Source organism: Platichthys flesus, chromosome 15, assembly GCF_949316205.1.
Source record: "Platichthys flesus chromosome 15, fPlaFle2.1, whole genome shotgun sequence".
NCBI classification, from domain to species: Eukaryota; Metazoa; Chordata; class Actinopteri; order Pleuronectiformes; family Pleuronectidae; genus Platichthys; species Platichthys flesus.
In genome coordinates, this window is record NC_084959.1 from 12,025,319 (window position 1) to 12,048,163 (window position 22,845).

At 41.6% G+C, this 22,845-nt stretch overlaps 2 protein-coding genes across 4 annotated transcripts in view; one reads left to right on the forward strand and one right to left on the reverse strand.

Moving 5' to 3' along the window:
• Positions 1-5,246: 5,246 nt before the first annotated feature.
• Positions 5,247-11,518, forward strand: slc22a6l (solute carrier family 22 member 6, like). Its single transcript, XM_062406753.1, has 11 exons — positions 5,247-5,638; positions 5,719-6,232; positions 6,325-6,428; positions 6,614-6,768; positions 6,903-7,071; positions 7,142-7,265; positions 7,367-7,482; positions 7,571-7,785; positions 9,171-9,279; positions 10,485-10,688; positions 10,817-11,518. The coding sequence occupies exons 2-11, from the start codon at positions 5,828-5,830 to the stop codon at positions 10,902-10,904; spliced, it is 1,689 nt and encodes a 562-aa protein (XP_062262737.1). The 5' UTR covers positions 5,247-5,638; positions 5,719-5,827; the 3' UTR covers positions 10,905-11,518.
• Positions 11,519-14,104: 2,586 nt separating this feature from the next.
• nrg2a (neuregulin 2a) overlaps positions 14,105-22,845 on the reverse strand; it is a 71,017-nt gene continuing 62,276 nt past the window's right edge. For 2 of the 3 annotated variants that reach the window (XM_062406528.1, XM_062406526.1), the window contains exons 6-11: positions 21,202-21,225; positions 19,388-19,490; positions 18,958-19,081; positions 18,718-18,845; positions 18,268-18,489; positions 14,105-17,336 (exon numbers count right to left, since the gene is read on the reverse strand). In XM_062406528.1, the coding sequence (XP_062262512.1) occupies positions 16,679-17,336; positions 18,268-18,489; positions 18,718-18,845; positions 18,958-19,081; positions 19,388-19,490; positions 21,202-21,225 (1,259 nt within the window). In that variant the 3' untranslated portion in view covers positions 14,105-16,678. The remainder of the gene's footprint in view (positions 17,337-18,267; positions 18,490-18,717; positions 18,846-18,957; positions 19,082-19,387; positions 19,491-21,201; positions 21,226-22,845) is intronic. The other variant, XM_062406527.1, reaches the window with a different exon arrangement.

Genomic DNA, 22,845 nt, shown 5'->3' on the forward strand with positions numbered 1-22,845 from the left:
GTGTAAATATGGAACCTGTCAAGTTAATTCATTATCACATCCGATGCATCAACCTTGCCAGAGTGTAAGACTGAAAATAAATGACTTTCTGCTGGACCAAATTTTGCTGCCGAGCATGTTCCTGTCGCTATAAACACAGGGAAGCGGCCAACTGAAAGTGCTTTATAGAGAATTGTGAAATAAAAAAAACAGGCCAGACACTCCAAAATTAGAATCACGTTTCTGACAACTCAGTCAGTTCCTCTGAAAGTTAATAAAACCTGAGAGGCAGCGACTGTGATTCGGTTAACTCCACACAGAGGACAGCAGTGACCAGGCTGCACGCTATAATCCTCACAGCATTAGTCTGTAAACGCTGACATCCTGTTACAGCCTATTAGTCTGGTTTGGCTGTTGAATCCTGCTGCCAGACACATCAACATCTATCACTCCGCCGCCTGAAAAATGCAGTTAATTGCCCACAGAATGTTTCACTGGCACAGATATTTAATCACGTTATCAAGACATCTTTCAATAATGCCTCATTGTGGCCTGCACATTAGCCCAGGAAACTCCTAGTGGGATAATCATGGTTGATCTAATACATTGATGTATTATAATTCATTGTGAATGATTGTTTGAATTTTAAAACATGTGCCTGAAATCTGTCCAGAGACTTCCCAATGTGTAGTGCAATTCATTAGATATTAATCACTGTTTTGAGTTGCCTGTTGGGGGCGCTATTGATGCCAGAGTGAGAGAAAGGCAAAAGGACCTTATGACTCTTGTTACTGTGTGTTTTTCACAAGTATAAGCCCTGGACTGCAGAGCCCCTGTGACTTCACTTCACTCTTCAATTTAGTTGACAATTAAACAATAAAGAGTAAAAGTAAAGAGAAGTGGGACGCAGGCAGGTTGAAATTAACAAGAATAAGGAACCTTTAGCGTCCATTAAATAGTGACATCCAACTCCTGGAAGTTGAGGTGAGACATCTCCTCTGCAATTTTCTAGAAGACGCTGAAACATTTTGAATACTCATATTAAGATCATGTTAAAATATTGTAAACTACTCTATACTAGCTAACTGTTTGACATTGAAAACTGATTTGCGGAATAACTGTCAATGTGTTATTATTTCTTGTTTCCTGGTTTCTCCATTACTTTCATTGTTTGTTTACGTTTTGGCAAAATATCTGATTATTAGGTTAATAAAAAAAAGAAGATAATACTAGGTTTAGTGGGGGAATAGGTGGGGAATGGAATTTCCCCTGTAATTTTCTTATTTTCAAATTTTTACTTATTTATTTTACGTTTCACTCGCTCTTTGCTTAGGTTTAAGATTATAAAATAACATAAATCCCTAGTCAGGTTTGCCAAAAGCCCAAGAAATCGTTCCTACAGGTAGGAGCCTAATCACATTGAACCTTGGAATCATGGTTGAATCCTTATTTAACCCTCTCAAGCGAGAACACTCAGTCAAACACAGTGATTCACTCATTATTTCAATCCTTTATCTGCTGCTCGTATTTAGCGAGCGACAGTAAACAGTACTGCTGATCTCTCTCTAATGGCTCAGGTGGGTGATTGTCTGCCGCCCCGGCTCAGCCCTCCAACACCCGATTGTGTTAGCTGTGATAAACTGCTGCAGTTTCACGTATGGGGTCCTCACTGATAACATCACTGCTGTGGCTCTGCCTCTTCCTCTGCCAGCCCTCCACTGTCTGCACGGATAACCTCTGCCAAGGAGGTGATGTTGTTTTGGCCCCTGTCTGTTTAGTTGTTTAATTGTAAGACAGATTAAACAAAAACAACAGAAAAGTTTTCCACAAAACTTGGTGGAAGGATGTGGTATGGCTCAGGGAGGAACCCTCTACGTTTTGGTGGAGATCCAGATCGGGAGGCCGATCCACGAATCAGTTTACACTTTTTTAAACATTGAAAGATGGCTTTCCAACATTGTCAGCATTTCCCCATGATAAGATTAATGAATTTTGATAAACTCACTTCGGGAACTGATATTTATAAGTGTGTGAAATTTGTTGGAGATGCACCCTCTGATTTTAGTCATTCACCATGTCATCAATAAAAGACTGCATTTATTTTATTTCAGTTTTTTCGACCTTTGTCTCCTTTACTCATAAAAGTAATTGTAGCCTATGATCTGGTAACATAACTTACATCTTTTACTATCGTTTCAATGTCTACATCTGTAAAACGTGCCACCGACATAAAACATATAAACTGCCTTTATGGCATGTGTTAACCATGTGCTACATGTGAACTGTCAGCACAGAAAGCCAACGCAGCCAGTAAGTACATTATGTAATGAGTAAGGAGGAGAACTTTTCCTGGACTCATTGTTTTATGCATTTTGAAAAACATGCTCATGTGTTTCTGGTTACACCTCAGTGAAGGGATCTCTGACCAACTTTGAAATCATAATTCTGCCCCTGCCTCGAACAGACTTTCCGTTCGGTTTGACAGAAAACGATTTCGCTCTTTGAAGGCGCTTCCAATAATCAGAGCAGCAACAAGGATTCTGCAGAGAGTGAGCGAAGCCACTGATTAACACACATGATAATAAATCGTTGAATCAACAAATATATAAGAAGCCACACGAGGAGGAGGCAGAGCGGGTGCAGGGAGCTGCAGCAGTAAACAACGCTGGCCAGGGAACGTGAGCAAAGGAGGAGTAATAACGTGAAATGTCAAGAATAAATATGCAATGAGTGCTCTGCCTTAAGGCTCCATCAAATCGCATATTAGAGTAAATGACTGCAAAAAATATTCTTGCTAATATTCTGCCCTACCACCTGATCTATGAGGACCTTACTTCCCCCTGAGTTAGTACTCAACAAAAGGTCAAAGTGTAATGTGTTAACTTACATTTGTTTGCAATGATTAACAGAGAAAGAGACGAAAAAGTGTGAGTTCATATGTAATGTGTCACTGTTGTCAACATGATAGTGGTGTTTGCCCGGCAGTTTAGTGCTGTAATAAAATGTAAGATATCTCCCATTCTTCAGGGTCTGTCGCTGAGGTGAAAAAGTTTAAAGTTTAATCTCAAACGGTCATCCAACAGCGTGAGATCCTTCACGAAAATGGCGTCATTTTTAGGAATATCAATACTTGGAATTCTGTTTCTCCGAGTGCAGGGTAAATGTCATGAGTGTTCACAAAGCAGGGTGTTATGGGTAACTGCAGGTCGCAGAGGCTCACAGCAGGGCAGACGGGCTGTAGGCAGAGGAGTTGCATACATAACCATTATAAATATCACTTAAGTATTCTGGGGTTGTAAGGATGCTGCAGCCAGTCCCTGACAATGGGGGGGGGGGGGCTGGTCAGTAGTTGAGCCAAGAAACCATGAAAGCGTTTACTAACATGTAGCCATGTCGAAGTCTAATTCCAGCTTTAGATCAAACTTTCCCTCTCAGAGGATTTACACAAACAGACACAGATCTCTGCGTCTCAGACGTCTGACATGCCCCTTACTTTAGAAGACTCTGCAGCTTGTGTGATGTTTAAATGCTTTTTTTGTGTGGTGCTGGTGTGAATATGACCCTCGCTGTTGGATGTGGTCAGAGGTGAAAGATTCAAGCAGAGAGAACTTACACACTTTACAAAAGGTCACTCCTCAGTTTTTGCTTTTTGAGCCAATTCAGCAGGTAATCCTCCTGAAGTCTTCTTCATTGTAAAAGTAAGTGAGTGAGATAAAGGAAGTAGGTAAACACATTTCTGCTGTATACTCAAACTAAATAAAAAAAGACATTAAATAACATTAAATGAATGACACAAACAAATTCCATCGGTCAATGCATTGTCACATTTAACCCTTGTATATATACTTTATATATTATAATAATTGTTATGATTTATTTATCCAGTGACTTTTCATATTTTTGTTTAGTTTTACCTATTTCCATGAAAAGTTGGTTTTATGATTATTATTATGATTGTGACTGTGATTATTATTATATAATAGAATGCCCTCATGTTATCCAGGTCCTAAAGTTAAGGTAAAGTAAGATGTAAATAATAATAACAATAATATTCGTAATAATTACTTAAATTTGTAAATGGAGACAAGGACGCTTTACATATTTGAGGGAGGAGGACACATCTAAGGTGACAAAGACATAGGACAGATGGCATCAGACCAGGTTATATACATAATGATAACTGGATTTTCTCTCTTCATTTTATTTAGCTGATGACCTCACAGTCTCTGATCTGTTGCACACTTTACTCTTTCTCTGTTGTCAATATTTCCAAAAAAGCCCAAAGCTCCCAGACCATCTGTTAACAAATTTACTTTACAATATTTGACTCTATTCTGTCAGGTCCTACTGGTTTTTCAGGGCTCCGACCTGAAAGTATTCTGAAAGAGCACGAATCTGGACGGGTCTGTTCCCTGATCGGAGACTCACAGCTGAGAAAACGGAGAGTTTCTTATTTTGCTTTGGTGCACCTGCAGCTTCATTCAGCCTGACATCTCATGCTGATCATTACACAAGCCGACACATTCCTGAAAACTAGTCACCAGGACACAAACCAGGCATAAAACTGTCATATTTTAGCCACATGAACTCAACAAAGACAGTTTGAGTGTAACATTCAAATGATTCAAAGTTTTTCGGTGCAGTTTTATAGTAATTTTACTGTTTTGGGTCTGTCTCATGATGCTTAGTTAGTTAGTTGAGTTACATGACAGAAAACTATAACTTTTCTTGTTTGAATAGTCACACAAAGTCACTTATTGACTCCAAATTGTGTTTTATAACACAAAGGTGAGTATGAGGAAAGGTCAACGTGATGAAATGCATTTGAATAGCTCGATACTTATTGTTTACCAGCTCCTCATGGCCAACAATTGTCGACTTTTCTTTTTCTACTTGGATAAGTGTTGTTTAATCCACTCAATCCCTCCATCTGATCAATATGAATGAATGAATGAATCAATTAGGACCTAATAAAGATATAGATAAGGAACCAATAGTTTAACCAGCTTTATTTGATTGATACACCGATGTGAACATTGACACACACACACACACACACACACACACACACACGCACACACACACACACACACACACATACACACACACGCACACACACACACACACACACACATACACACACACACACACACACACACACACACTATCACCCTGCACCTAAGATTAAGTAACCAATAAAGTGTGGGGAGTGTGTCCTGGGGCAAAGAGGGGAGAGAGCCGAGCACATGTCCGTGCCCACCCCTGATGCTGGAGCTCACTCGCAGTGAAACACTTCAACGCAACATTGTTCACACACAGCGAGGACTCAGCACTCGGCTGGAGTGTTCAGTGAATGAGCTGCTAATACCTCCAGAGGTTACATTGCACTTCCAATAATCCAAAGTTCAGGAAAGCTGCTGGAATTTGAGAGGCTATTACACACGGTTGTTCCCGGTGCCGTTACAAGACGACTTTTACTTCTGTTTGATTTACTTTTTTTATTATTTATTTTTAGAGGACATCTCTCTGGGACATGTTGCCAGGATTTGATATGAGCTGACGGTATAGAGTCCTTATTGTTCTCGATGAAAGTGTTGCACTTTGTGAGCCGGCTTTCCGATTGCTTTACTGGAAATTCTGTGTAGCCGGATGAGAGGAGGTGAGTTTTTATTATTAACACATTTAAATGCACAACTATAGTGAGCTGCTTCTATCAACCGTTCTTTAATATTTCCACAGGTGCTAGAACAACATATTAGTTTCTACCCCTCCAGCTATTTATAAGGAACCAGCCAACAGCAGGCTCTAGCAGCACCCGTTAACATTGACAGACCTTTTGCAGAGAACTATGCCATTTAGTGAGCTCCTAGAGCAGGTGGGCAGCACCGGACGCTTCCAGGTCGTGCATGTGACCCTCCTGTGTATCCCTGTCCTGATGATGGCCAGCCACAACCTGCTGCAGAACTTTGTGGCCACAGTGCCATCTCACTACTGCAACGCCCACGCAAACCTCTCCCAGGCCCGGCTGAGCCTGGAGGAATCGCTGCTGATCACAGTACCGTTGGACGGGGAAGGGAGGCCACAGAGGTGCCAGCGTTACGCTGCTCCACAGTGGCACCTCCTGGGCAAGAATGGGACCTCCGGCTCGGGGGATCTTGCAGATGCTACAGAAGGTTTGGATGCTGCCCTGCAGGAATGCACGGATGGGTGGTACTATAACAGTACCGTCAGGAGCTCCACAATCATATCTGAGGTTTCTTTTTCAGTCACATTACTCTCATTCACAGTGCAAATATGAAAATGATTTCCTGTCATGTGTTGTAACTTGTGCTGTTGTTTCTTCAGTGGCATTTGGTGTGTGATATGCACTCATTAAAACAAATGGGACAAACCATCTATATGGGAGGTGTGCTTGTGGGAGCTCTGCTGTTTGGAGGCCTTTCAGACAGGTAGCGTTCTTTTGTGGATGTAACTTTACTGCTATATTTTTTTATCCATGTGATATATGAAAACATAGCTCTTCTTCCTATGTTTTTGTTTAAAACTGCAATTCATTCATGTGTGTTACACTTCAGATAATGTCATATACTTTAGTATGGCCTAACTGACAACACTCTTCTTCTTGGGCTTCCAGATATGGCCGCCGTATCCTCCTGCTCATCTCTAACCTGCTGATGGCGGTGTCAGGAACATGTGCCGCTTTCTCCAGCTCCTTCTCCCTCTTCTGTGTGTTCCGCTTTGGTTGTGGCTTGGCTCTGTCTGGCCTGGGACTCAACACCTTCTCACTCAGTAAGTTATTTATTTCTGGATGCAGTGAAGGCTAAATATAAACAGTGACACTGAATAATTGCATGTGGATGAAATTGACAGAAGTTCTGATAATTTTAAATTCTGTAAAACGTGTTTTCTTCTTTCTTTTCAAGTTGTGGAGTGGATCCCCACTCGCATCCGGACTGCGGTGGGGACAACTACCGGCTACTGTTACACGATAGGCCAGTTGATCCTGGTTTTATTAGCCTACTTCATTCGGGACTGGAGGTGGTTAACCCTGGCTGTATCTTTGCCCTTCTATGTCTTCTTCCTCATTGCATGGTGAGTTATGTGCAAAGACAACATATGCATTGCCCTAAACAATGGATTACTAACCAAATATCTCATACAGGTGGTTTCATGAATCTTCAAGATGGTTAGCCCTGAGTAACAGGACCGAGCACGCCCTCAAGAACCTCAAGAGTGTGGCCAGATTTAACGGACGCCACGAAGAGGCAGAAAAATTAGACATTAAAGTAAGAGAGCATGGTGTGTGATTGCGTTATTGCACCACCTATCTGTTTATATCTGTATTTGAAATACATTTCGATTACGAGAACTCTCTCGTCATTAATAGATGCTGCATGAATCCATGAAGAAAGAGATGTCCAGTACTCAGGGCTCCTACTCTATCCTGGATCTGTTCAACACACCCGCCATGAGGAAGAGGACACTCTGCCTCAGTGCTGTCTGGTACATTTCCTTCCTATTGTACAAACACAAGACCTCTAAGCATCGTCTATGAAACGACAATGATGCAATTCATGTTTTCTACACCCAGGTTATCAACCAGCTTTGCCTACTATGGTCTTGCTATGGATCTGGACAAGTTTGGGGTGGACATCTACTTAATCCAAGTGATCTTCGGAGCTGTTGACATCCCCGCTAAAGTTGTCGTCGTCGTGTCAATGAGTTTAATTGGGAGGCGTCGATCCCAATGTGCTGTTCTTGTCATCGCTGGGATCACTATTTTGCTCAACTTACTGGTCCCTTACGGTATGTTAGCTTACTGTTGTCCTAATTTTACTAAACATATTCGGTACATTCCTGTCTGGCTTGGTTTTTACATGTGTGAAACTGCTGCTCTCTCCTGTGGCGTGCAGCAGGGTTCTAAATTGGGTCCATTACCATTTGTTCTGTATACGCTTCAGATAAGTCATAGCATTGGCACATTTAAAGGGATAGCTCACCAAAACAAATTGCATTTGCGTTGCAGCCAAGTCCAACGCAATGGAAGTAAATGGCGATCAATTCTTCAGACAAAACAACAACGAAAAACAGATAAAACTTTATTTACGTTTTATTGGTTGTTGTTGTTATTGTTGTTGTTTTACATGGACTTAAACACTTCCCTGACCCCTCCGTCAGCATAGGGGTGAGTATAGATAATGAGTGAATTTAAATTTTCTATTATTCCTTTAATGTTATCTCATTACACCGTCATCCTGATGATACTCGGCTGTCTGTGTACTTTAAGGATAATTAGAATAATAAATTGTCTGTTTTGCACTGTTGAGAATAACTTTTACAACTAAATGTAGATAAGACTGAGGATTGTATCATTGCTCCAGACCACATAGATTTGCATGTTGCTCAATTCAGCTGTGCAGCCTAATCTTTGAAATCTCTGTGTTAGGATTCATTTGAAGGTATTTGTCTTTAGGAAGCCCTACAAAGGCAGGAACCTGCATACAACTCTGACTTACTGAATCTTTATATCACTAGGAGGTCACTTAGGTCTTCTGGCTCATAAACAAAAGTTGATTGTGGCTCAGACACTGTGGAATTCTCCTTCCACAGGAATACGCTCTTTGACCGCTGTTGACACCTTCAACAGAAATTAATTTAATAAAACGCCAAATCATAATACAAATGATCTCAAGGCCTTTTACCGAGAACGCCAAGACCTTAGAATCGAAAGAAAAACTCAACAGCCTCCACAATGAGCAGCACTTTGGCGACTGTGGAGAGAAAAAAAATCCCTCATTAACTGGAAGAAACCAAAAGCAGGACCAGACTCAACGGGGCGGCCATCTGCCGAGACCGATTGGAGTGAGCAGAGAAAAAGAAAGGGAAGAGAAGAAAGGTGGGTGGCAAAGAGGGGAGAAAAGAGAGAGAGGTAGGGCGGAGAAGAGACAAAGACCAGAAACAGTTGTGTAAGCTGAAGACCAATTTTTTCAAACTGGCCTTTGCCTCACATAGTGCAGTCTGAGGTTTGCAACTTTGCATGTTCTTCTGTCCTACTTTCTGTACATATTCTCTGTGTTTTTGTACGGTGTTTAACAATGTTTCGCACATACATTGCGTGTAAAATATGCCAGCATAAGTATAACACAGCAGAGACAACAGAGTGATCAAATGCATATTCCCCCCCTGTGCAGATAAACAGACGATTCGCACCTGTCTGGCTGTTTTGGGCAAAGGTTGCCTCGCTGCATCATTCAACTGCTGTTACCTTTACTCTGGAGAACTGTTCCCAACAATCATTCGGTAAGTCTTGTTTAGATATTCTCAATTATTTTGTTCACTTAGGTAAATCAGCTACATTCAGTTAATTCATTTACTCTCGCATCTATTGAGGAAATCTCATTGTATAAATGAGGGTTTCTCTGGAACTATATCAGCCTGATAAATTAAAGGAACTATGGGACAACTCGTATTTTGCTGGACAAATTGGAAATATGTGCAATGCGACACAATGTCTAGTACCAAGCTACTCGGAGTAAAGGTCATCAATTAGAACACTGCTCCAGGAGAGCTGCGGGTTTTTTATACATTACTACTTTGTGTTGAATGAGAAGCCACTTGTAGCCAATAAATAAAAAAGAAACAAAGGTTCAGTGGAAACTGCAGAAGGGGTTTATGTGCCCTTTCTTGTACAGACACATTGGCAGCCGAGCAGATAAATATTAACAGTGTCAAACAGTGGCTTCTACTAACAATGTGTGAAGACTAAACAATAACAGATCATTATGAACTCAGTGACATTTTCATTATGTACGCTCTAATTCTTCACCAGGATGTGGCTTCAACATGGTTACATTGGAGACATAGTTTAGGTTTTAGTTAATGTTCATGCACAAGTTCAGACACATGGTCTCATTAAAACTGTGATATGTATTTTGTGACTGACATTAAAATAACAATACTCATTACTTATTGTTTCTAGTAGCAGAATAGCTGCTGAATAAATTACTTGGTTTATTTTACCCTTCACTAGAAGCTAAGAATACTGTTGTAATATTACAAAAATAAGGTCATAATTGTGAGACAGATAAAAAAACAACCAGTCTTTGTCAGAATTCATCTCTTTGTGGATCCAAAATCTCAGTAAACAAAAGAGGCAACTTCCTCCAATTCTGTGAGGTTCTTTCTTCGGAGTAAACTCAGTTTCTAACACAATCTTTTGAAAGTCCTGATACTTATGATAATGTGGCTTTATGACTTTAACTTTGACTTGATTCTCAAATTCTCTTATAGTCTTTTTCCCTTTAAGTGGCCCCAGTAATGTTCATAATGACAGACATCAGTTCCATTCAAATATTCAGCACTAAGCATTAACTTCAACCCATCTAATTGAAACCATCTGACTTTGTATTTCAATTCTAAATATCCATTAAGAGGATAATTATGTGTGTATTATTATATGAGTTGTGCCTTTTAGTGGCATTTAACAGTTCTTCTCTGTCCATCAGTCAGAACGGTATGGGCTGGGTCTCCATGATGGCCCGGATAGGAGCCATGGTGGCCCCTATGGTCCTCCTCACCAGGGACTACATACCATGGCTTCCAGGTTTGATCTACGGAGGAGCTCCCATCATCAGTGGGCTGGCGGCAATATTTCTTCCCGAGACACTTGGCTCACCCCTTCCTGACACAATACAAGATGTGGAGGAGAGGTAAGATCGGGCTGCAGGAGACAGGACGTGTTAATTCTTGTATGTCCCTCACAACATTCATTTTGAAACAGCTCACAAGATGACTTTATGACACATTTATCGTTTGCTTTTTTGTGTTTTCCACACAGTGGATCTGGGAGAAGATCCAAAATGTCGCCAAAGGAAACGATAACCTTGCAGGACAAGCAGGCGAATCTCCTAAAGCAGAGTGCCTGATGGCGTACGTAGTTCACTCCCTTAGGTTTTAACTGTCAAGCCTGTTTATTTGATTTCTGTGAAGAGCGTATTGTGTCCTGTGACTGCTGGAGAAATGGAGTTGCTATATTATGTTTTACCAGGTCAATACAGTGAAATGAATAGCTGCAAACAATCATGTTTATTTGTAATACAGTAGATTGTAGATTTTTAATCTAATTCTATTTTATATTTTAAATATCTGTGTAAAAAGATGATTATTATGCATAGAATGATTCTACAGGTTCTGATCTGCTTTAACTGGTGCTTCTTGGTGGTTGATTAACACAACCCTGCCTTTTAAAACAGAACCACTCAGTGTCCGCTTGGTCGCCGGCGACCAGGTAACATCGATGTAACTTGTACAAATATTAACCAGCTACACACAGTTTGATTCTCCTAAATTCAACCTTTCAGGTCTTTTAACAGAAGCCATGAACAAAATAAGTATATTTTCATTCAGATTTACAATCTTTGTGAACTAGCAAGACTGTGAAACGTCAGCCTCACCTGCAATGAGTCTGTCCGTCTGTTGCTTGATTATTTATATCCTTGTAGTCCTTCACCTTTCAAAAATAAAGGCTTTTCTCATGATATATATGGATATTATTATTTATTTGCAGCACGTCACCACACTTCTGCCATTTTCTCTGCTCTCTGGATTGAGGTCAATATTTTATATACTGCAAAAACTGCAGTTAAACATCACGATGCAAAGTTCTGTTCAGATTCCCCCCCCTGGAGGCTCATGTGAGAACTGTGAGGAAAGAACAGAAGCACACACTGATCTTCAGACAGTTGTCGAATACGTTGTTCGTCACTCATTGTTGCTTTAAGATGGAGGAAGGAGAGGGTAGCTGAGTACTTGTGACCCAATGTCCCATCGTGCGAGAGGTGTTTTGTAAAAATAGATACAAATAAAAGAAATGATTGACTTTTTTTGGAATAAAATGAAAGGTTTTATCCGCATCTAAATGCTTCAGTGTGTGTCCAGTATTTCCAGATGGGAAGAAAAATCCCAGACATCACTGACAACACAAAGTAAAATTTTATGCCTGGAGGAAATTCCCTTATGGAAGATAGATTTGTATTTTTTATGTTTTTATATAAAGTAAATCTCGAGATTTATTTTCGAGTGAGGACAAAAAGCCATGTTTCATCTGACGTAGCTTAGCAGAAGAGTGTACATATTTTGTCCATGCATAGAAAAAGGTGGATTTAATCGACACCTATTCATTGATAACATCTGTGCTTTTCTTTTCTCATGGTCTGTTGAACCACGCAGCATGATTTCTAACTAATGTTCCATTTAAACAGGCTGAGTCACTGTCACTGTAAATTAACTGAAGGACGTCAGAGGTGAAACCTGTTTGAGCAGCTCAAGGATTCAAGAATCTGAATGTAAACACAGAGAAAACAGCACCACCCGATGGGAAAACAGAAACTCAACGGCTGGTGGCTTCGCCTTTCACTACCTGGACCTGATCCTTTGTCTCTGAAATAAATAAATAAATGAGTAAACCTCATGATGTTATAACATGTTTTTCCCCCAGAGACCTTAGGGAAGTGTTGCTTCACTCAGACATTAACTCTTACAGTTAAACTGGCACGCACTCGTTTTCCTTTTAACTTGACTCCAGCAGTCATTCTAGCTAATGTCTACAGGAATTCTAATGGAAAAAGTCCTTCCAGACACATAGGGTTAGGGTCACTGAAAACATGAGGGCAAAAATTAACAAGAAGGGCGTTTTTTCACATTTAGATTATATAACACTGTGCCTCCTCTGACTCACTGTGTTAAGTGCTATACAAATAAAGTTATTATTATTATATAGTTATAAAAGATAGATTTGGATTTGCCCATCAATCGGATTCACTTTCGTTTTGAAAGGATTACTAAATACTTATACACTTAAACATGTTTTTACATATGAAACTGTTCATTTGATACATAACAACTCAAATGTAGAGCAGCCAATAAACTGCCGGTGGTCTGCACATCCAACCTAAGCGCAAATCTTATAAAATGTTTCTATAGCACTTATGTAAATGCAAAATGTTATGAACTCTTATTTGAACTGGAGTATTTATGGTCCATATTTGCAGCGGTGGAGGAAGTTCACAAAATATTTTACTAGAGTAGAAGTGCTCATGTAATATTCAGAGAACTACTTCACTTCAGCAAAAGTAAGTACTTGTTTTTGCACATATACTTATTGAAAGTAAAAGCACTTGCTGAGTGCTTTTACTTGGTGGCGTACCTGCTGCTGAAGGCCTCATTATGTATGCATTGTAAAGATGTAGTGGAGTAGAAAGTACAGATATTCGCTGATTGTAAAAATGATATAGAACGTAGTGTACATATGCATTAAAAGACACTTAAGTACAGTAAATAGGTAAATGTACTTTGTTATATCCTACCAATGCATATTTGGTATGTTGGCTCAGTAGTAAATGAATGTTCCAATCTAGTTCTGTAGGGTTCTTCTCATGAATGTTATATCTATACAGTTTATTTTTATCAAAGGGGAAATACAACTGTATACAGGTCAATTACACTTTGTGAGAAAGTGAACTGCTCTGGTTTGGTGGCTGACAGATCTTGCTGTTGGGTCACCATCTAGTGGTGAATTGAGGGAAGTGCTTTAGCTGAACTGAACAGAAAATCAGTAAAAACGTTTGAACTAAAATGTGACGTGACATCTCAACCTGTATTTCCTGACGACATAATGATTCTCGCTCTTGGAGGTTTTTAAATGAAATGAAGTTGCATAATAATATTCAGTGTTATCTTCACTAAGCATTAGGCCTTTATTGAGGAAATAGGCGTTGGTGTTGAACAAGAACCGGCAGTTATTAGATGATTCTGCATAATTATAGTTATGCACAGTTGTATAACTCAACACTGTTCGGCTCTCACGGAGGTCGTGTGTTTTTATGTGCATCTGGCAACAACTGTGAGAGTTGTCCCTTCTGAGAGCAGAGCAACCATCTACAGGGTCTTTATAATTTACAAACCCATATTAAACTGATCATATTTCACAATCAGAGTTTATGTGTGTGCTTGTCAGACGCTCTGTGCATCGTACGCGTCGTGCCAGATGAAGTCCAACCTGAGGCCCAGGCAGGTGAGAGGCGACTCAAAATGCAGAGTGAGGCATTCTACAGAAAGAACTACATCGTAAAGTGATATGAATAAAGATTTATTTTCTCATATGAACAGGTGGATTCATTTTTCATTTTATTTTACAATCTATGACAATCTCGCAGTTATTTTCTTTTTTTCTAGCATATTTCAGGAATGACATGGGGGGGAGGTTCTTTTTTATTGCTGAATGTTAAATGATATACACTTTCACCGACTGAAAAAAAAAAAAAAAAGAGAATTGTCTGCTGCTTTTTTTTTTTTTTTTTTTTACCATGCACCCATCTAACCTTGACCACAAGGACATGCAGAGGAGAGGTGTTCAAACATTTTCAAGCGAGGGCGGGGAGGGGGTCGAGGTGGGGCGGTGTAGGGTGTGGGTGAGGGGTGGGGGTCTTAAAATCAAACAGAAGATAGCGGCAGGAGGCGCCTGGTAGTCTGAATCAGGCGAGAGGGCTGGGGGGGTATCCACGTTGAAACCACAGCAGTACCGTCTTCTCTTGCACTCTTGCAGATGTACATAAGACCCCTCTCTAAAACACCACCACTGTGCATTTCACACGTAGCAGGTTTAATCAGCCTTTTTTAAAGATTTTGTTTTCAACAGATAACCATGTGATATTTGAACTTGTATTTGTTGTCTAAAGAGGAGCAGAAAGTGGAGACACACATCAGCGGTCCTCTCTCTGAGTCACGTCTAATGGTTCTTTGAGTTATCACCTCAATCTTTCTTTTACTGGAGGACAGAGGGCTTGTATTGGTTCCGTTTGCCCTTAAAATCATCACTACTGGCGGGAATAACTTTGAAAATGACTAGATCCCAGACAAAGCAGTTCTATTGGAGGAGACGTTCCTCGGCCGTGTCAATGTAAAGTGGTACGATCTACACCCGGTGACAAATCAAAGTCATGGACACAGTCGTTCAATGGACGTGAGGATTCGGAGGACAGAGAGGCTGACAACGGGATAGATGGCTGCATAATGGCTTTAAAAAAATAACTCAGGTAAATATGCATTTATATCATGTTATTTCATTCTGCACTATAGGCATCACACAGCTTGTTCACACACAGCACACGACAGACACCTCTTAGAAAATGATGTAATCAAACAGCAAAATAGAAAGATTGCATATTTTTGCATTGTATGATCCTGCACGGTTTCACAGCTATTCCTCTTTATGTCGTCTGGTCTGTTCTGCACTGCTCTCCGCCGAGCTGCTTCTTTCTCTAACTATGCAAGTGTTCAGGGAAGTGGTTGACGTGTGTTAACATCTAGGCCCTCAACATCTGAGAACCTTAGTCTTAGGTAGAAGTACAGGAAGTGGGGTGAAGTTGGGGTGAGGTGGCGGTGTGTGGGGATATGGTGGTGCCGGTGTGTGTGTGCGTGTGTGCGTGCGTGAGTGTGTTTATGGGGGGTGTGGGTGTCATGTGGAAATCCTGAGACACTGTGTGGCCTTTTAACACAAGCCACAAAAACAGAATGGACACAGAAGGATGATGAGGCATGGGATTGGGGTCGGAGTTGAGTGGAAACAGATGCAATCTTTGCTTTTGTTTTGCCACCACCTCTGATGGTGGTGGTGGTGGTGGTGTGGGGGGGGGGGGGGGGGGGGTCACCCTGTGCCAAGCGGTTCAGTGTCTGTTGTCCTCGTAACAGGCTAACATGAAGAAAGCCTGCAGATGGATAATAGGGACCCGACTGGGGCAGGCTGGGAAAAGGGGGCAGAATAGCTGTAAACACATCAAGCAATGACCTGCATAACACACAGCCCTACAGCAGTCTTATCTGTCCACCTGCGCCGGGGGTCACTGGTCTGATAAAGCACTATTCTGTGAACCTGTGAGACTCTCATCTATTACCTCGGCTGAGACGCCAGCACACCCACACATCAGATGTTACCACAACAATAAAATTCATCTAACAATCACAAATACATGCAAGCAAACTGACATTCGCACACGCACACTGACAAGGACACACGCACACGCACACACCGTGTCTCTCTCTCTCTCTCTCTCTCTCTCTCTCTCTCTCTCTTGGTAGACATTAGTCAGAGGGCAAAAAAAGGATTTACATTGTATTTATCAGGCATTTTCTATTAAATCCCAAATCATAAACCCTACAGGTGAATCATATTAATGTAAACATACACTTTATGTTGAAGTGGTTTATATTGCGTGATATGGAAGGGGTTATGTTCCAGTGGGGCTAGACTCCTCAAAGAATGCAACTTGAAAAGAAAGTAAAACAGGAAAAAAAAACAATAACATAAAACGTGTATAAAAAATGAGGCGTCCATATAAGAAAGGCTACAAAAACCTCCACTGGCCCTCTGGCATCGGCATACAGCAAAAGGCACCACAATATTACTCTATTTTTTTACGTTGTGAAAAAACTGGCACATCTTTTTATGCTGTAAATCAAAATGTACATATAAATAGAGTTTTCCCTATAAAAAAGTCTTTGCTGTTAACTAGTAGACAACTTTTGCTAAAATGAAAATAAATATTTCATTTGTTTAGAATATCTGTCAGTTATATAAAATAAAAATATTTCTTATAGATGCAGGTCTATACTACATTTATTTTTGTTGGTTCTTTTTCACTCTTTAATGGGGTGTATTGTCCGGTTTGGAGCGTGAGTGTGTAAGTCTTGTATGCATGTTCCCATGCGCACTGTGCCGCCCCGACGAGTGAGAAGTCCGACTGTCCACCGGCCTGTAGATGGTGGAGGGCTCAGCATTCATATTCTGCATACTGAGGAAGGGCGTGCTCTCACCGTCTTCCTCTGACTCACTATCCGTTAGGCAGCTTCGAGACCCATAGTCCCGGGATGCCTCATATCCACGTGGGGCCACATGGCCGTTCAATCTGGATCTCCTCCAGCGCCGGCTACCAGCTCCACCGGACCCACTTCTCTTTGGTTGCTCCCCTCGAGAGGAGAGATACTCCTGGGTGGTCTCATAGTCTTCTTCCTCAGCCAGCCGGTAGGGGCTGGCGGGCAGGCTCCCCCTGCTGTCATTAAGATAAGTGCGACGCTGCTGGCGGTAAGGCTCCTGGCACTGGGCATCGTGTAGGGGCACCTGGTAGCGGCGCAGCAGCGGCTGGTCGTCCTCCAGAGGGTAGGGGTTGTGGACAGCAGGAGGGAGAGACAACGCATGGCTGGTATTGGGGGATGTGATCTGGAAGGTAGGCACCTGTGGGGGCAATGAGTAATGGAAATCCACTGGCGAGAGGCGGGCTGGTGTCGTCAGGGCTGACACGTATCTGTGGTTAATACAGAGGAGAAGAAACAGTCATGTAGGGAACAGCAAAGAACAGAGGAGAAGGGAGGGGAGTGTACAGAAAGCAGATTGAACATCTTCTGTTAACTGGATGAACATTTTACCTTCTGTGCCAACCAGCAGCTAGAAAACTGTAATTTGACATTCAAATATTTATGGAAAATAAATGCATAGAAATAGCTGACATGGTACATGGTATATATATTTTTTTTTTTATGAAACTTCTGCAATACACAATATATAAAAGTGTAGTTAGTTTCACATTAAAAGTAATTAAGTTAAATTAATTAATTGTATTATGCTATTTAATATCCTGACACAGGAATAAATGGAATGAAATCTATTGACAGCATTCGGAAAAACCTTCCTCTGGTGTCCCACAAGGATATAGCCTAGATCCACTCACTTTGTTAATGTCCATCTTTACCTACTGAAATCATTATGATTCTAACCGGTTTTACTTTAAAAAAAATGAACTGCTACACACCATACTCCGGTTGTTACCTTTGGAGACTTTGCTGGAACTTGAGTCATCCCCATGTGGTGACCACAAACATTCCCCTACGCCCATTCAACTGAAACCTTTCTAACAATGCACCTGGCAACGCTTTTCTTCTGATGAACCACCAAAGAGCACGTAAGACGTTAAAGCCTTAGATTCACTGATGATTCATATTTCCCAAAATGTCACATTGTTCCTTTTGCCAATTGGAGTTAAATACTGGCAAAGGAATCATGTTGCAGTCGCTGGATGCACAGAGCTCCCACGGAAATCCACACTGTTCGTCACGCTCGCCCACCTTTGCGTATTTCCTCATCACGCCTGCTGTGTGTCACTTTCCACTGAATCTCTCAGCGGGCCCTGACTGGCCTCTCGAGGAATCTTCTCAAAATGTTCATGACATGTTTCCCACCTGTCACTGTGCGGAGAGTCCCCCAGCGAGTCGAAGGATTCCCCGTACTGCAGGCCCGGCCGGTGGGGCTCAGGGTAGCCACAGTGTGCAGCGCGGCGTGCCCGTGCCTCCATGCACGCGGGACTACTGCATTTACTGGTCCCCACGGAAGATGACATCATTCCCGGCGAGTCAGATAGGATGCTGTCCGAGCGTTCCAGGCTCCATGTCCGCTCCTCGTGTCTGACAAGTGAAAAAGGTGTTAACACTAACACACCTCACCCACCCACATTCTTTCTTATATCCCATTTGCAAAACTAAATATGCCTTTTGAAAAAACAGGGCCAATTGATACCAAATCGATAAAAAACTCTTTGTGTGATTCTCTATTTGTAGAGAGTGATGGTGCTGAACTTCCCTCTGAGGTATATATGAGGGGCAACACACATGTGATGTCTGGTGCATGCTTACCTGTGACTAGATGAATGGGCGCGTGTGGAAGAGTTGTGAGATCTTGAAGAGGTGTGGCTGGCAGGGAAGGACCCCTCTGTGGCAGGCCGTATGACTCGCTCAGTTGCAGGGACATTCTTTGATATGTACTGTTTCCATTGGAAAGGGGAAAAGGGAGGGTTATATAACGAATCAAGAACTCATCATTCAGTGTACATCTGTGTGCATACGCTTTCATAGCAAATCTTTTCTGTGACTCACGTCTACCATGGGGATTTCCTCTGGGCCTGGTCCGGGGTGATTGGGTCCGTTCGCTAGGTTACGATTGGGATGCTCTGGACACATGTTCTGTCGCAGATGATTGTGCATCTTCTTTCTTTGTTTCCTGTTGAACAAACAGGATCAGATGAGCCGGTGCTATTGTTGAAACAATGATTTAGCCCTGTGCTTTAGTAATTTAAGTAATAACTGTTTTCACAGTTTTTCCTTAAAATCGGTCAAATAAAATGACAGATCATATTTACAGTCATATTTGCACTACGGTTTTAAGGTAACAAAGTTGCAAAGTGTTGCTTTAAAAAAGTGAACACAATATCCTGTTGGTCGCACAAATGCTGCACATTACAGGCACTGCAGAGAGTAGCAAGCTGATTGTCAAGGAGCAGCCTCATGTTCAGATCTCAGCACTTACTTGGTTTTACAGTAGGCAACCACACACACGATGCCCACGACCAGCAGAGCCACACAAATACCCGTGATTGTCAGGACTCTTTTCTGGTAGAGTTCCTCAGCCTCTGTCAACATCACACCCACAAACACACAGACGCACCCACACACACACACACACACACACACACGCACACACACCACAGGAATCACAGAAGAAGGAAAACAGAATTAGTCTCTTAAAGATGCATGTTTCCAATTTTTGTCATTTTACATCTACATATTTTGGGACTAAATCCTGAGCAGTATGAAGCTTCATCTCCCCTGTGCGCTCCCCCTGCTGCAGTGACGCAGCGTAGGTGGGCCCAGGGGCTCAGCACTAGTTAGACTGATCCCTTAAGCAACACTTTTCTCTCAAAATCTATGTTAGTGCAAATAACATATGGTGCTATAATGGTTCAGGTTTATAATTTATGACCAGAACCTGCAAACTGTGCAGAATTGCATCAGTGCACATGAGAATTTAACACAAGCCACATTGACGTGATTCTATAAATGTACAATCATATCTCTCAGTCTATAAGGGTGCAGATGAGTTCATCTACTCAGGTAAACACAGTGATTATTGTTACAATGGATTATGAATTAGATACATTTTGAAATGAAATATCATTAAATATGAAATTGTAGACATCTTGACTGATGCCTTTTTCTTTTCCAGAGAAGAGCTCAAGTGAGGCTGAGGTAGAGTCTTTGTTTCCCAGGGGGAAGCGAGACATATTCTGGTCTCTGTTAAATAATGTAATAACAAAAAAGGGAATTTGTACAACTCCCTCCATTCCAGTTGTCCTGCTTTTATCCACATGCAGATATTTTACATCGTGACGCCAAATTTGCTTCAAGTTCTTGATGCCATACGAAAATCTGAAAAGTCAGTTTATTTTTAGCAGTAAACTAGTTAATATTTTACTTGTATTACTTATTAAATGCTGATAACAACAGAGGAAATTACTCTTGTGCTAGTACAGCCGCATAACGTCCTCATGGTCCAGTAAAAAAATGCACTTGTATAATGAGATGATCTTCTTTTTATTACATTTTTTTTTTATTCAATCTCAACCACTAGAGCACTTTCCTGGAAAAGACATGTTCTAACAATGACGGAGGATGGAATTAGCAGCAGACAGACGAAAAACACGACTGTAGGGTCTAAATATAGCATCGCATGCTCACATCACAGCATCTACTCATTAAAGGGTAATTCAAAGCAGTAGACACAGATATTATATTTTCTACTTCAGCTACGTTAACATCGGGGGTGATGCAGGAGATATGGATAAGACCACACGTAAATAAGAGTAGGGATGGCATATCAAGAAGAGAAGACAAACACTATAGAGGCATGAGGCTGAAGGGATTGGACAGATAGAGATGAAGAGTGAGGACAGACATCTGGTAGCCACAAACATGATGTACCATGCTTGTTACAGATGGAATGAAGAAGAATAAATAAAACAATCAGTCCATAAAGGAAAAAAAAAAATGCTTTGTTAAACTCTTAGAGTTAATAGTTCTAGATTTTTCGGTTACACATGAATGAGAGGTGCAGGTGGTTACATCCATGTTAATGATATTTGATGGAGGATCAGTTGCAGTAACTGAGGGTTTGTCATTCTGAGGAGTTACGGAATGATTGATCGGGAGTTCGATCGGTTAATCGGGGGACAATATGGTTTAGAGTTCACACCAAAGACGGAGCGGGAGCATGTCAAATCGGAGGACATCCATTTAGTAGCTCTATTCTACAGGGACTGAGATGCAAAGTGGATTGTTCCATACCCATAAATTCAATCCCAAGATGCTCTGCCATTGCAGAGGGTTGACAGTTTGGAAGAGAAGAGAGAAACAAATAAATACATTTAAGAACAGATCAAGAGAGTGGCACTTTCCGGCACAAAGTGCAACAGCAACTGGGACAACAAACGCTTGTGAGTAATTGTCAGGACAACAACGTGGTCAGTGACGTCACGAGGACACACTTACAGCATGCAACACACACTTCAAACCGCACTACACACACATAAACAAACACACAGCTACTGATTATTAGAATTAATAAACTCTAATCAAACTACAACATTTCCTAACGTGTGAAATGTGGATCTACAGTATGTCCCAACACAGTCCAGTAGCTTTTGGAGGAGGCCCCTCGGTTCTACATTTTAGGACGGACTCTTGAAAGACGTTTTAGCGGAAAGTTCCATTCCATTACATAACCAGCAGGATCTCCTGATGGTAATAAGACGTATTAGGTGCGTGGCCACTCTTATTATACTGCTTGAGAGAAATATGTCTCATCTCTCGAGATTACCTTTGCTTTCAGTTTTCTGCTTCGTAAAACTGCCACAGTGTCAGCTCTGGCTGGAACACACCCATCACATGAACAGGCATGTTTAAAAGATATTTGCGTCTGTACAGTATCTGACTAATCGTTCCGAATAGGAAGAATTAGAGCTGGACTTCATATTACGGAGCCGGAATGAGGCCGCGGGGAAGTTGCACCAACCAGCTGAGTCCATATCCCTGGCAGCCCACTTGCTTTACTTGGGTCGGAGCGGGTCCCAGCTGTTCTTATGACAACATGCTCTTGTTAAGCCAAAGCCTTATGGCCAAGGAGCAGAAGCCATCCTCCTTCTCTTTGGAATCTCCAGGGGATGGGAGGCGCTCGCTCCAGGGGGCGGGTCTTTAAATATGGAAATGATGTGTGCGCAGACATGTGCCTGCGCTTTGAAAATTGATTTATTCTCCTCGATTGAGAGCAAGAAAATGTCAAATATGTGAAACGCCATTAGCAGCTTTCCAGGAAAAAGGTAAAAATGTAATGGTGGAGCCATAAGGCTCACTTGAAAGTCAACATCCATCACATCGATCATGCATGGACCTGATTTATATTGTGCATCTGCATTTTTTCAGATGTTGAAAAGTTGATAGCCATACGTGGAGGGGAGGCTTTATCTTCTTTTTTTGAAAGGATAACTTTTCCAAATGACTTTGGAAGTGGCGCCTCAAATATAAAATTACTCAGTCTACATACAAGTTCTTTCCATGACAGACAGATAACATGTATGTTTCCTCGTTGTGTGGCGTGTACGGTGACAGGTGTGACTGCATGGTGTCCCAGCATCAAGCATCAAGCATCAAGTCACCGATTTCGCACGTAAACCAAGTGATCCCAGCTCGCTCTGTGCTCATGTGGCTGGAGGGGAGCTGGAAACACACGCTGCCCTTGATGCAGTCGCACAGCTGCGCCGAAGTTAAGCAGAATGCGGAGAAAGTGATTGAGTGTAGGAAAAGGAGCTCCCACACACCATCGGCTCCTCTGCCAAAAAAACAAGTAATTTCGGCACAGCGCATTACGACTTAATGCGAGATGAATTACTCGTAGTTAAGAAAGGGGTTTTTCAAGTTGTGCGCCGAGCCAAC